This window comes from Entelurus aequoreus, linkage group LG12, assembly GCF_033978785.1.
Source record: "Entelurus aequoreus isolate RoL-2023_Sb linkage group LG12, RoL_Eaeq_v1.1, whole genome shotgun sequence".
Taxonomy (NCBI): Eukaryota; Metazoa; Chordata; class Actinopteri; order Syngnathiformes; family Syngnathidae; genus Entelurus; species Entelurus aequoreus.
In genome coordinates, this window is record NC_084742.1 from 70,688,915 (window position 1) to 70,703,914 (window position 15,000).

Genomic DNA, 15,000 nt, shown 5'->3' on the forward strand with positions numbered 1-15,000 from the left:
GTTGAATTTTGGTCATTTTCCAACACAAATACAACGTTGAAACAACATGCTATTTGTCGACGTTTAATCAATGTCAGGTTCTGACGTTGATTTGACCATTGAAATTTGGTCATTTTCCAACCAATATTTTCCAAAACAAATACAACGTTGAAACAACATGCTTTTTGACGACGTTTAATCAATGTTGGGTTCCGACGTTGATTTAACCGTTGAATTTTGGTCATTTTCCAACACAAATACAACGTTGAAACAACATGCTATTTGTCGACGTTTAATCAATGTCAGGTTCTGACGTTGATTTGACCATTGAAATTTGGTCATTTTCCAACCAATATTTTCCAACACAAATAAACGTTGAAACAACATGCTTTTCGACAACATTTAATCAATATTGGGTTCTGACGTTGATTTGACCATTAAATTTTGGTCATTTTCCAACACAAATACAACGTTGAAACAACATGCTTTTCGACGACGTTTAATCAATGTTGGGTTCCGACGTTGATTTAACCGTTGAACTTTGGTTATTTTTCAACACAAATATACAATGTTGAAACAACATGCTTTTTAACGACCTTTAATCAATGTTGGGTTCCGACGTTGATTTAACCGTTGAGTTTTGGTCATTTTCCAACACAAATACAATGTTGAAACAACATGCTATTTGTCGACATTTAATCAATGTCAGGTCCTGACGTTGATTTAACCATTGATCTTTGATCATTTTCCAACCAATATTTTACAACACAAATACAACGTTGAAACAACATGCTTTTTGACTACGTTTAATCAATGTTGGGTTCTGACGTTGATTTGACCATTGAAATTTGGTCATTTTCCAACACAAATACGTCGAAACAACATGCTTTTTGACGATGTTTAATCAATGTTGGATTTTGACGTTGATTTGACCATTAAAATTTGGTCATTTTCCGACCAATATTTTCCAACACAAATACAACGTTGAAACAACATGCTTTTTGACTACGTTTAATCAATGTTGGGTTCTGACGTTGATTTGACCGTTGAAATTTGGTCATTATCCAACACAAATACAACGTTGAAACAACATGCTTTTTGACTACGTTTAATCAATGTTGGGTTCTGACGTTGATTTGACCGTTGAAATTTGGTCATTATCCAACACAAATACAACGTTGAAACAACATGCTTTTTGACTACGTTTAATCAATGTTGGGTTCTGACGTTGATTTGACCATTGAAATTTGGTCATTTTCCAACACAAATACAACGTCGAAACAACATGCTTTTTGACGATGTTTAATCAATGTTGGATTTTGACGTTGATTTGACCATTAAAATTTGGTCATTTTCCAACCAATATTTTCCAACACAAATACAACGTTGAAACAACATGCTTTTTGACAACATTTAATCAATGTCAGGTCCTGACGTTGATTTGGCCATTGATCTTTGGTCATTTTCCAACCAATATTTTACAACCCAAATACAACGTTGAAACAACATGCTTTTTGACGACGTTTAATCAATGTTGGTTTCTGACGTTGATTTGACCATTGAAATTGGGTAATTTTCCAACACAAATACAATGTTGAAACAACATGCTTTTTGACGACATTTAATCAATGTTGGATTTTGACGTTGATTTAACCATTGAAATTTGGTCATTTTCCAACCAATATTTTCCAACACAAATACAACGTTGAAACAACATGCTTTTCGACGACATTTAATCAATTTTGGGTTCTGACTTTATTTATATAGCCCTAAATCACGAGTGTCTCAAAGGGCTGCACAAGCCACAATGACATCCTCGGCTCAGATCCCAAGTCGTACCACCTTCAGGTGAGATACAGAGTCCACGGACGCACACCTTTAGCCAGAGGTGTGGACTCGAGTCACATGACTTGGACTCGAGTCAGACTCGAGTCATGAATTTGATGACTTTAGACTCGACTTGACAAAATGTAAAGAGACTTGCAACTCGACTTAGACTTTAACATCAATGACTTGTGACTTCACTTGGACTTGAGGCTTTTGACTTGACATGACTTGCTACTTTCCCCAAAACCTAAAGCTTAAAAAGTTATTTGGGAGCGCTCCGTAGCTTTCATTTTGTGCGTGTCTGTCTATCAGCGTGTGTGCTGCGTGTCAGCGTGTGTGCTGTCAGTACAACAGCCAATCAAATTAGATCTACATTGTTTTCATCACACAGCATTCAGCCAATCAAATTGCAGGACAACCAATGAACAAGAGTTGTCAAACAATGCGGCAGTGAGAAAGATTTATACCAAAGTTTGTTTCGTTCGGGTATAAAAACTACGACTTGGTCAACGAATTGCCGTATGCAAATCACGCAGTTCAAATATTACAGACGGAGACGCAACAACTTCCAACTTCGTTCGACATTTGAAGTTGCACAAAGAAGGGTAAGTTTTGAATGTAAGATAACGTTTATTGGCTAAGTAACATGACTTTTATTTGCTGTGTAGTTAAATCAGTGAGGCTGTAAACTCACTGCTAACGTCATAACCATAGACATCTTATAAGGGTACACAGCATCGAGCGCTACTGCCTACTGGCGCAGACGAGACGCGGGGCCGCCATCTTGGAGTGGTGATCCGCTCCACTCAGTGCAATTCATTTGGCAGGAGCAATGAACTGTCAACGCATTTAATTCATTTTACCTCACTGAATACCACTCATTTTCACACGCTTTTTTGTCATACGTGTAGCTATGATAACGGACACATGTTTTATTATTCATAGTTTGCATAACAGTAATAGAATATTCTTATACGCTATAAGTGACCAGACGTCCAAGATTAAAACTGGGAATATAATCCCAGAGAAGGGGGGAAAAAACGGTCAGCTATTTTTAAATTGAAGAAACAATATGATTACGTTATATATACATGCTACATAAACAATGTATGAATACATTAGATATCTATATATCTTATAGACCGTATCTCTGTTGCTGCAGCAGCAGAGAGTTTATTCTGTCGTGACACTTTGTATTGATATTTTGTATTACATTCTTCCCTTAAATGATCATGTTTACAGTGATTGTTATATATGTATTTTGTATGTATGTCGCTTTGGATAAAAGCGTCTGCCAAATACTTAAACATATATAAACACCTGAAAGTCTTTATATCAGCTAAAACCACCAATCTGTTTCACTGGATTCAGAATAAAACCAAATTCTGTTTTACCCAACAATGTTAGTATTTGAATATTGTTACTTGAAGACTTATTCCTGGTTACAATTATACTGTTAAGAAAGTATTGTCTTATACTTTGCCTAAAATGAGAATGCATTATAATCAATGGCGGCTGGTGAATTTTGTTTTAGGTGGGGCAGAAAGTTTGTAAACCAAACCCCTGTAGGGGCGTCATCCTCCCCCAGAAGATTTATTTGTGATTTTCACATACAAATATTGAAGATCTTTGCTCCTTCTCAACTCTGTGGTAATGTTATTTTCATAAAATACAACCAATAGTACATTAATGTTAAATCTTACTTGTGAAAAGTAATCCCCCGATTCCTATTTTCAACAGTCCGCTCATTTGAGCAGGAAAACGCTGAACACCAGCCCGGCATCTTTGTTTTCTACCTGTCAACTGTCAGTTTAGGCTGCTCGCCGGCTCCTCATCACCACTTCAAGATGCAAATTGCTCGCGTCACAGCAACCAATATTGCGTCTACTTATAAGATGTTTATGGTTATAAGGTCATTTCAAACACAGCAATATGTTGCGTCCACTGCAGTTTGCTACCTTATTCACACTTTTTGTCAAGTGATTTTTTAAGCAGGGTTGCATGAGCTACTCTTAAAATTGTTTAAACTATTAAAATGACTGGTTAATAGTGCTATTATGAATTGCAATGTCAGTACTATTTTCTTTCCTGCTATTTCAAATGCACTTGTTTTAATAAATAAATACAGCGGTTTAAAAGCATACACAATCTGTGTAAAAATATTAGTCTGTGGTCAAAAGGACTTGAAAGGACTCGAAACTCAAAATGCAGGACTTGTGACTTGACTTGAGACTTTCCAGTCTTGACTTTGGACTTGACTCGGGACTTGCCTGTCTTGACTCGGGACTTGACTCGAGACTTGAGGGCAAAGACTTGAGACTTACTTGTGACTTGCAAAGCAATGACTTGGTCCCACCTCTGCCTTTAGCCATACCAACGTGTTGTCTTTGTTTTGTTTCCCGGCTGTTTGTCGCCAGCCAGCTGTGCAAACATCTGTGAGGATCACTTTCAAGTCTGCTTAAGTTAACGGCGTCCCCTGCCAGATCTAATTAGTGGCCCTCATTTTCATTGAGGGCCACATCGCAGTAATGGCTGCTTTCAGAGGGCCGATTTTTTCCGAATTAATTTACATTATGCATGCAGGGTAATAACATGTGATTGTCAGAATAATTGTATAGAAGTTATCACACAACTTGTTTGCTCGCAGTTCAGGTTGCCCTGCGGCCTGTGGTTACTATCCATTTGTGCTCACAAAGCTGTCCTTGATCTTATCAAGCAAAAAACGGACAGCTTGTAAATCTCCACTGTGTGCGATGGATTTGCGCCGTAGAGGTGTCGGTTTCTCAGATCTGGACAGCAGAGGAGCAGAGAGGGGGGCAAACCTGACACCGCTCCAAGCACCTTTTGTTTGAACTGTTTATGACCCAGCGCAGCTGCTGCATAATGAGACCACCTCCCCTTAGAAGCAGCTGCAGCTATGCAATCAGGGAATGCCCAAATACATGGGGAGGCGTGGAACTTTTTCCCCAGAGCGTGGGGTGACACTGTAGGAGGGTGCAGGCCCACACGCTCTCCTCATGAGCTGCATTGAATCCTGTCTCTGTTTGATTCCTTGCTTCTTGTCTTGTTTAATAGATAGTTCAGGTGTTTGAACCTGAAATGCATATGAATATTACCACCCCAGGTTAACACTGAAATATCAATTGAGGCATCATGTGACTTGTCCTTCAGACAATTAAATCCAATTGTTTTCATAAAAAATATGTTTTTTTTTTGTTCTCCATTCTGTGCAATTTTAAATAGATTTTTTTTATGAATAACTTTAAAATCATAAATAAAGGTGACAAGCAGATATTTGACTGTTTTTATCCCACAAAAGTAGTTTTGCAATACAGTATATCATAATATAATTGGCATGATCAGATAATATTAAAGTTTAAAATATGCATTTTTTTTTTCTGTCAAAATTGAATGAACGAATGCATTCAGTAAAAAAATGTTTTAAAAAATAAAAATGTATTTTATTGAAAAAAAAAATTACAGGCTTCCACGGGCCATATTAAATGATGTGGCGGGCCAGAACTGGCCCCCCGGGCCTTGAGTTTGACAGCCCTTTGAGACACTCGTGATTTAGGGTTATATAAGTAAACATTGATTGATTGATCGATTGATTGATGACTTGTGCTTTAAACTGACACAATTTGAGTGCACACGGGCGTTTTGGCCCCTGAAGTTGCCCCTATACCAGGGGTTGGCAACCCGCGGCTCTAGAGCAGCATGCAGCTCTTTAGCGCCGCCCTAGTGGCTCTGTGGAGCTTTTTCAAAAATGTATGAACAATGGAAAAAGATGAGGGGAAAAAAATATATTTTTTGTTTTAATATGGTTTCTGTAGGAGGACAAACATGACACAAACCTCCGTAATTGTTATAAAGCACACTGTTTATATTAAACATGCTTCACTGATTCGAGTATTTGGCGAGCACCGTTTTGTCCTACTAATTTTGGCGGTCCTTGAACTCACCTGTAGTTTGTTTACATGTATAACTTTCTCCGACTTTCTAGGACGTGTTTTATGTAGGGCTGCAACAACTAATCGATTAAATCGATTAAAATCGATTATAAAAATAGTTGCCGATTAATTTAGTCATCGATTCGTTGGATCTATGCTATGCGCATGCGCAGAGGCTTTTTTAAAAAAAAAAATACTAATAATTTTTTAAATTTTTTTTAAAATAAACCTTTATTTATAAACTGCAACATGTACAAACAGCTGAGAAACAATAATCAAAATAAGTATGGTGACAGTATGCTGTTTTTTTTCAATAAAATACTGGAAAGGATAGAAATGTAGTTTGTCTCTTTTATCCGATTATTAATCGAAGTAATAATCGACAGATTAATCGATCATCAAATGAATCGTTAGTTGCAGCCCTAGTTTTATGCCACTTATTTTTCTGTCTCATTTTGTCCACTAAACTTTTAACGTCGTGCGTGAATGCACAAAGGTGAGTTTTGTTGATGTTATTGACTTGTGTGGAGAGCTAATCGGACATATTTGGTCACTGCAAGCTAATCGATGCTAACATGCTATTTAGGCTAGCTATATGTACATATTGCATCATTATGCCTCATTTGTAGCTATACTTGAGCTCATTTAGTTTCCTTTAAGTCATCTTAATTCAATGTATATCTCATGACACACTATCTGTATGTAATATGGCTTTTAATTTTTTGCGGCTCCAGTCAGATTTGTTTTTGTATTTTTGCTCCAATATGGCTCTTTCAACATTTTGGGTTGCCGACCCAAAAGGGGCGGGACTAACTCCATTAGGAGTTAAGGGGGAAAAAGCGGGTAAACAAAAGATTGTCGTTTTCTAGTAAGTTTGAACCGACAGTGATGGATTTGGGACCCTGAGGAACTGAGTCTACTTAGTATACACACTGAAGTGTAAGTGTGCTTGCACCGTTCCAGTCTTTACTTCCAACTCCCAGGTGGAAGTCTTCCTCATTAAGGGTGAATTTGGTGTTTTGCACTTGATTGACAGGTGGGACATTTATGTTGTTGTTGTTGTTGTCGCTCCCATGTGTCCTTCTGTCTTTTACCTCCCTGGCGTCAAATGTGACGCAAAATAAGGTCGTACAAAATTAGACCGAATGAAAAAAGGAACACTTTTACGTCAGTGTGTCCCCCCTGCTGGTGGAAAAGGTCTTATCTGCCTTCCTTATCTCCGTGCGAGAGGTAGGAGGTCCGATGCCTGCATTCGTCAAACGGTGCCATAGGCTGCTGTTCTTAAACTTTTTTTTGGCAAATAATCATTAACTTAGAATTTAATGGCAGCGACACATTGCAAAAAAGTTGTCACGGCGGCATTTTTACCACTGTGTTGCATGGCCTTTCCTTTTAACAACACTCAGTAAAACCATTTTTGAATCTTTTTAGGTGGAATTCTTTCCCATTCTTGCTTGATGTACAGCTTAAGTTGTTCAACAGTCCGGGGGTCTCCCTTCTGCTATTTTAGGTGCCACACATTTTCAATGGGAGACAGGTCTGGACTACAGGCAGGCCAGTCTAGTACCCGCACTCTTTTACTATGAAGCCAAGCTGTTGTAACACGTGGCTTGGCATTGTCTTGCTGAAATAAGCAGGGGCGTCCATGATGGCAACATATGTTGCTCCAAAACCTGTATGTACCTTTCAGCATTAATGGTGCCTTCACAGATGTGTAAGTTACCCATGTCTTGGGCACTAATACACCCCCATACCATCACACATGCTGGCTTTTACACTTTGCACCTATAACAATCCGGATGGTTCTTTTCCGCTTTGGTCCGACGTCCACAGTTTCCAAAAACTATTTGAAATGTGGACAGAACACTTTTCCACTTTGCATCAGTCCATCTCAGATCAGCTCAGGCCCAGCAAAGCCCGCGGCGTTTGTGGGTGTTGTTGATAAATGGCTTTGGCTGTGCATTGTAGTTTTAACTTGCACTTACAGATGTAGCGACAAACTGTAGTTACTGACAGTGGTTTTCTGAAGTGTTCCCGAGCCCATGTGGTGATGTCCATTACACACCGATGTCGCTTTTTGATGCAGGGATCTAAGGTCCGTAATATCATCGCTTAAGTGCAGTGATTTCTCCAGATTCTCTGAACTTTTGGATGATATTACGGAGCGTAGATGGTGAAATCCCTAAATTCCTTGCAATAGCTGGTTGAGAAATGTTGTTCTTAAACTGTTGGACGATTTGCTGACGCATTTGTTGACAAAGTGGTGACCCTCGCCCCATCTTTGTTTGTGAATGACTGAGCATTTCTTGGAAGCTGCTTTTATACCCAATCATGGCACCCACCTGTTCCCAATTAGCCTGTTCGCCTGTGGTATGTTCCAAAGAAGCATTCCTTAACTTTCTCAGTCTTTTTTGCCACTTGTGCCAGCTTTTTAAAACATGTTGCAGGCATCAAATTCCAAATGAGCTAATATTTGCAAAAAATAACAAAGTTTTCCAGGTTTGAACGTTAAATATCTTGTCTTTACAGTCTATTCAATTGAATATACGTTGAAAAGGATGTGCAAGTCATTGTATTCTGTTTTTATTTACCATTTACACAACGTGACAACTTCACTGGTTTTGGGTTTTGTATTAAACGGTCTATCACCATCTTGACTGAAATCTGCGGTCCAAGAACGCCGGCTTATTAGTGGTTACCGGAGCCCGCCAGCCCCCAAAAAGGTTTTATCCGGCCCACGAAATGGGTTTGCTAAGTACAAAATGTAGCTGATTTTTTAAAAATGAAACTGCTATTCTAAATGTGTCCACTGGATGTCTCAATAGCTATTCTGTGAGGCATGCAAACGGTTTAACCTCGACCCAAATGAGAATTAAAACCTGCCGTTTTACGTCTTCTGCTTCGAACGCACTGTTCTTTGGTGCCCTCATTGCCCCAAAATGTCTCTGTAAAAACAAGATAAGTGAACACAGAGTGTAGCTCAACCCTCTTGAATAGTTTGGAACTCCATGTCAGGATTAATACGTGAACATGACGTATACGTTACTTGAGTTTTTAGCTGCTATTTATTTTCTTCAATCCCAGATAAGCATTTAAGTCCCATCTTAAAACTCATTTGTATACTCTAGCGGCTAGGTCTATTTAAAGGCTAGAGGCTAGCCTTTAACAACGGTATTTTTGATACTTTAAAACCATATTGCAGTCTACACGTATCTCTTATGTGTGACTGCCATCTACTGGTCACACTTGTCATTACACCATGTACTGTGGTGTCAGCTAATGGGGATCCATTCAATAAATACCAAAGAAAATTGCTTCGAGGTCGGTAAGCACAACCAGAATTATGCCATACATTAGGCGCACCGGGTTATAAGGCGCACTGTTGATTTTTGAGAAAATGAAAGGATTTTAAGTGCGCCTTATAGTCCGAAAAATACGGTATTTTTGATAATTTAAAACCATATTGCAGTTTACACGTATATCTTATGTGTGACTGCCATCTACCGGTCACACTTATTACATGTCAGCTAATGGGGATCCATTCAATAAATACCAAAGAAAATTGCTTCGAGGTCGGTAAGCACAACCAGAATTATGCCGTACATTAGGCGCACCGGGTTGTAAGACACACTGTAGATTTTTGAGAAAATTAAAAGATTTTAGGTGCGCCTTATCGTCCGAAAATGTGGTATTTTTGATACTTTAAAACCATATTGCAGTCTACTCATATCTCTTATGTGTGACTGCCATCTACTGGTCACACTTATTACATGTCAGCTAATGGGGATCCATTCAATAAATACAAAATAAAATTGCTTCGAGGTCGGTAAGCACAACCAGAATTATGCCGTACATTAGGTGCACCGGGTTGTAAGACACACTGTAGATTTTTGAGAAAATTAAAATATTTTAGGTGTGCCTTATAGTCTGAAAAATACGGTCTTTTTGATACTTTAAAACCATATTGCAGTTTACACGTATCTCTTATGTGTGACTGCCATCTACTGGTCACACTTATTACATGTCAGCTAATGGGGATCCATTCAATAAATACCAAATAAAATTGCTTCGAGGTCGGTAAGCACAACCAGAATTATGCCGTACATTAGGCGCACCGGGTTGTAAGACACACTAGATTTTTGAGAAAATGAAAATATTTTAGGTGCGCCTTATAGTCCGAAAAATACGGTATTTTTGATACTTTAAAACCATATTGCAGTTTACACGTATCTCTTATGTGTGACTGCCATCTACTGGTCACACTTATTACATGTCAGCTAATGGGGATCCATTCAATAAATACCAAAGAAAATTGCTTCGAGGTCGGTAAGCACAACCAGAATTATGCCGTACATTAGGCGCACCGGGTTGTAAGACACTGTAGATTTTTGAGAAAATGAAAATATTTTAGGTGCGCCTTATAGTCCGAAAAATACTGTATTTTTGATACTTTAAAACCATATTGCAGTTTACACGTATCTCTTATGTGTGACTGCCATCTACTGGTCACACTTATTACATGTCAGCTAATGGGGATCCAATCAATAAATACCAAATAAAATTGCTTCGAGGTCGGTAAGCACAACCAGAATTATGCCGTACATTAGGCACACCGGGTTGTAAGACACACTGTAGATTTTTGAGAAAATTAAAATATTTTAGGTGCGCCTTATAGTCCGAAAATATGGTATTTTTGATACTTAAAAACCATATTGCAGTCTACTCATATCTCTTATGTGTGACTGCCATCTACTGGTCACACTTATTACATGTCAGCTAATGGGGATCCATTCAATAAATACCAAAGAAAATTGCTTCGAGGTCGGTAAGCACAACCAGAATTATGCCTTGTATTAGGTGCACCGGGTTGTAAGACACACTGTAGATTTTTGAGAAAATGAAAATATTTTAGGTGCGCCTTATCGTCCGAAAAATACGGTATTTTTGATACTTTAAAACCATATTGCAGTCTACACGTATCTCTTATGTGTGACTGCCATCTACTGGTCACACTTATTACATGTCAGCTAATGGGGATCCATTCAATAAATACCAAAGAAAATTGCTTCGAGGTCGGTAAGCACAACCAGAATTATGCCTTGTATTAGGTGCACCGGGTTGTAAGACACACTGTAGATTTTTGAGAAAATGAAAATATTTTAGGTGCGCCTTATCGTCCGAAAAATACGGTATTTTTGATACTTTAAAACCATATTGCAGTCTACTCATATCTCTTATGTGTGACTGCCATCTACTGGTCACACGTATTACATGTCAGCTAATGGGGATCCATTCAATAAATACAAAATAAAATTGCTTCGAGGTCGGTAAGCACAACCAGAATTATGCCGTACATTAGGCACACCGGGTTGTAAGACACACTGTTGATTTTTGAGAAAATGAAAGGATTGTAAGTGCGCCTTATAGTCAGAAAAATATGGTACTTTTGATACTTTAAAACCATGAAAACACTTAAACATTTTTGTAACAATTTAAAAGTACTACAGTAAAAAAAAAAAAAACAGTATTGTACTCAAAAAGGGTGCAGTTACACAACATGTCTTGTCAAAGCATCTTCCCGCCGGAAAATGTTGAGTGAATGGACCTACCTTGCAGATAGCGCCATCAAACCACTTCATATTTAGGTAACCGTGGGAAAAAAAAAATTACAAAGAAATGAAATGAGCGAACGCTGGTCGGTATCTCGGGGTCGGGCAACTCCGCAAAAGGACACACACCAATCTCCGCGTTTGCAAAACATTCCTTTATTATAAATAAATCTCCTTTTTTTGTAGAAAACGGGGCATGCGTCAACCATGGTGTGTTAGCCAAGACAGCAGAGGAGGAAACACTCATCTCAGAATGCAAGGACGACTCATCAGACGACGGTGAGACAAGAATGGAAAAAATCGCCACGACCACAAAAATACTCACGAGTAGAGAAGAACGGCAAACAAGTTTTGAGTCTTCTTTTAAATATCTTTTGAAATCTCTATGTGTGGCCCTTATGGATACAACGTCTACGTGGGGTTTTTTTTTTCTTCGTTTTTGTTCTTTTCTTCTGGCCGCACTCAAGGGTCCTATGGTATTTTTTTTTCAACAGTTATGGTCGGACCGTTGAGCAGCAGGAAAGCAGGCACACCGATTGGCTGTTTGTGTTCCCACCTCAGTGGATGATGCGAAACGACACAAAAAATGTCTCATGCTTGGATCCCGTCGGGCTTCCGGATCGTCCGTCTCCCAAACTCGGTCCCTTTTTGTTGCCTTTACGGAGCTCGAGGACCACTTCCTCTTTTCATCCCAAGCATCCAACGTAGTTTATTTTTTTCTTCAGATGGCGTGATTGCTGTAGCTGACGTACGTCGTCTTAGTGGATGAAGCTGCGCGACAAGAAAACAGGTTAAATGATAAAAGAGCCACGTTTCGACACTTCAGTCAGTCCCTCCGGGAATTCAATCTGCTTTTTTGGGATTGTCGCGACCTAAAATACGTGAATTTTTCGGCAGCTTTTTCGTAAAGTTGTCGTACACTGCAAAAACTGAAATCTAAGTAAGATTAAATATCTCAAATAAGGGTGATATTTGCTTATTTTCTGTCTGATAAGATCATTCTTTTCACTAAGCAGATTTTATGTTAGTGTTTTACTTGTTTCTTACTTTGTACCTCCGAGGACAAAGCTACGAACAGTCTGTGGAACGCACTCCCTGACCACCTGAGGGCACCACAGACTGTGGATGCTTTTAAAAAAGGCTTAAAAACCCTTCTTTTTAAAAAAGCCTTTTTTTAGATGTATGCATATTAGTTTTAGCTATTTGGCTGTTCTAATTTTATTTTTTATTGTTTTAATACACTTTGAGGTTGTTTACTCAATGTAAAGTGCTTTTTACAAATAAAATCTATTATTATGTAGTAGAATTTCTGACCTTTGAACTATATTTCATGTCTGTCAAGAACAGGGGTCACCAACGCGGTGCCCGCGGGCACCAGGTAGCCCGTAAGGACCAGATGAGTAGCCCGCTGGCCTGTTCTAAAAATAGCTCAAACAGCAGCACTTACCAGTGATCTGCCTCTATTTTTAAAATTGGATTTATTTACTAGCAAGCTGGTCTCGCTTTGCTCGACATTTTTAATTCTAAAAGAGACAAAACTCAAATAGAATTTGAAAATCCAAGAAAATATTTTAAAGACTTGGTCTTCACTAACTGACAAAGAAACAGATATCAGATTTGGTGTCCAGTTCAAAGTGTGACATGATTTATTTAAAAATGTGAGGGTTGACTTTTGTATTTTACATGAGTTAATATTTGTACAAACATGGTGCAAAGTAATTCATGATTTGTTAAAAAATGTTAGTGGCTAGCTAGTTAAAATGAGATATTGTGATTTCACAAGACTGTCTTAGAAGTGATCATTTAAAAATGTTCAATTTGAAAAATGTGCACTTAGAGAAAATATAAAAATAAAGTGTTGGATATTGATATTTATCTGTTTCTATATATATATTTATTGTGAGAAATCATTAAGATGATCAGTGTTTCCACAAAGATAAATATCATTAATTATTAATAATAACATAGAGTTAAAGGTAAATTGAGCAAATTGGTTATTTCTGGCAATTTATTTAAGTGTGTATCAAACTGGTAGCCCTTCGCATTAATCAGTACCCAAGAAGTAGCTCTTGGTTTCAAAAAGGTTGGGGACCCCTGGTCAAGAATGTACGCTCATTTCATTTCTCTTCTATTCTGCGCCATTGAATGGACCGGGTGTGGGACACAGTTGAATATGAAGTCGTGCCAACCTGTCTACAGAATGTTTTGATTGTCTAAGTATGATTAAGGGATTCAAGGATGTTGCAAAACAAACATGTCGAAGACCACAAAATCATGACGCACAAAGAAAAACAGACTGACACACGAAGAAACAGATAAAAATGCCCAGGCGACCAGGACTGGGGAGAGATTGCTTTTTGTGTGTCCTCCGGAGGACGGCCGTTTGTTTGCAGGGACAAAACAATCCAACTTAAGCACTTTTGACTATGAGTAAATAAACTTGTTGTACTAAATTCACTTTTGTTGCTGTTTAAGCCTTGGACAATCCACCACATTATTATTATTGTTTTAAGTGTTTTGGTCCTAAATGATCTCAGTGAGATATTACAGCTTGTTGCTGAGATTTGATGAGCTATATTGAGTAAAACATGCTTGAAACTAGAATATCAACTGTTGCAAAGCTGTGTCATCAACACTCACAAGTATAAAAACTACTTTTTTAAAGTAATCATTTCTTATTTCAAGCATGAAAAAAAAAAATCATGACTTTGACACAATTGTGTCTCATAATTAAAACGGATGACGGCCAAATGGACTTTGCTGTTTTATTTTCAATGAAACAATAGAAGATATGTAGGTACTCATATAATAGTACAGTTGGCACAGTACAGTAAACTGACAGTTAATATTTAAACATTTAACATGTGACATTTCTAACAATTTTGAACAGAAATAGTTCATGCACATTCAGATACATTCTTCAACATTACAATTAAAACAATTTTGGCCGGGGGCTGTATATATGCGCACTAATTGACTGAAAGAGCACGCACTTGGCGCGATGATGTCATGTTATCCATGGAAAAATGCATTTTTAGGCAATATGATTTGCCTGAGCGGCTAGGACAGGGGTGTCCAAAGTGCGGCCCGGGGGCCATTTGCGGCCCGCAGGTAATTTATTTAATGGCCCCAAGGCACATTCTAAAAATACGATTACAAAAAATTAAAAGCATAAAAAGTGGTATAAAAGAGCAAACGGGTAAAATGTAACAAGACAATGTTGCAATGTTTACTCCAGAAGTCACCAACCTTTTTGAAAGCAAGAGCTACTTCTTGTACTGATTAATGCGAAGGGCTACCAGTTTGATACACACTTCAATAAATTGCCAGAAATAGCCAATTTGCTCAATTTACCTTTTAACTCTGTTATTATTAATAATTAATGATATTTACACTTAATTGAACGGTTTAAAAGAGGAGAAAACACAAAAAAAATTACAATTACACTTTTAAACATAGTTTATCTTCAATTTCGACTCATTAAAATTCAAAATTCAACCGAAAAAAAGAAGAGAAAAACTAGCTAATTCGAATCTTTTTGAAAAAATTAAAAAAATAATTTATGGAACATCATTAGTCATTTTTCCTGATTAAGATGAATTTTAGAATTTTGATGACATGTTTTAAATAGGTTA

The 15,000-nt window shown here is 37.8% G+C and overlaps 1 protein-coding gene and 1 long non-coding RNA gene across 2 annotated transcripts in view; one reads left to right on the forward strand and one right to left on the reverse strand.

Moving 5' to 3' along the window:
* The window catches only part of LOC133662522 (uncharacterized), a 34,267-nt gene extending 22,115 nt beyond the window's left edge, over positions 1 to 12,152 (forward strand). The window contains exon 3 of the long non-coding RNA XR_009828122.1: positions 11,552 to 12,152. This is a non-coding gene — a long non-coding RNA (uncharacterized LOC133662522). The remainder of the gene's footprint in view (positions 1 to 11,551) is intronic.
* The window catches only part of grm8a (glutamate receptor, metabotropic 8a), a 474,494-nt gene continuing 471,008 nt past the window's right edge, over positions 11,515 to 15,000 (reverse strand). The window contains 1 exon segment of the mRNA XM_062066580.1: positions 11,515 to 12,136. Within this exon segment, the coding sequence (XP_061922564.1) occupies positions 12,087 to 12,136 (50 nt within the window). The 3' untranslated portion in view covers positions 11,515 to 12,086.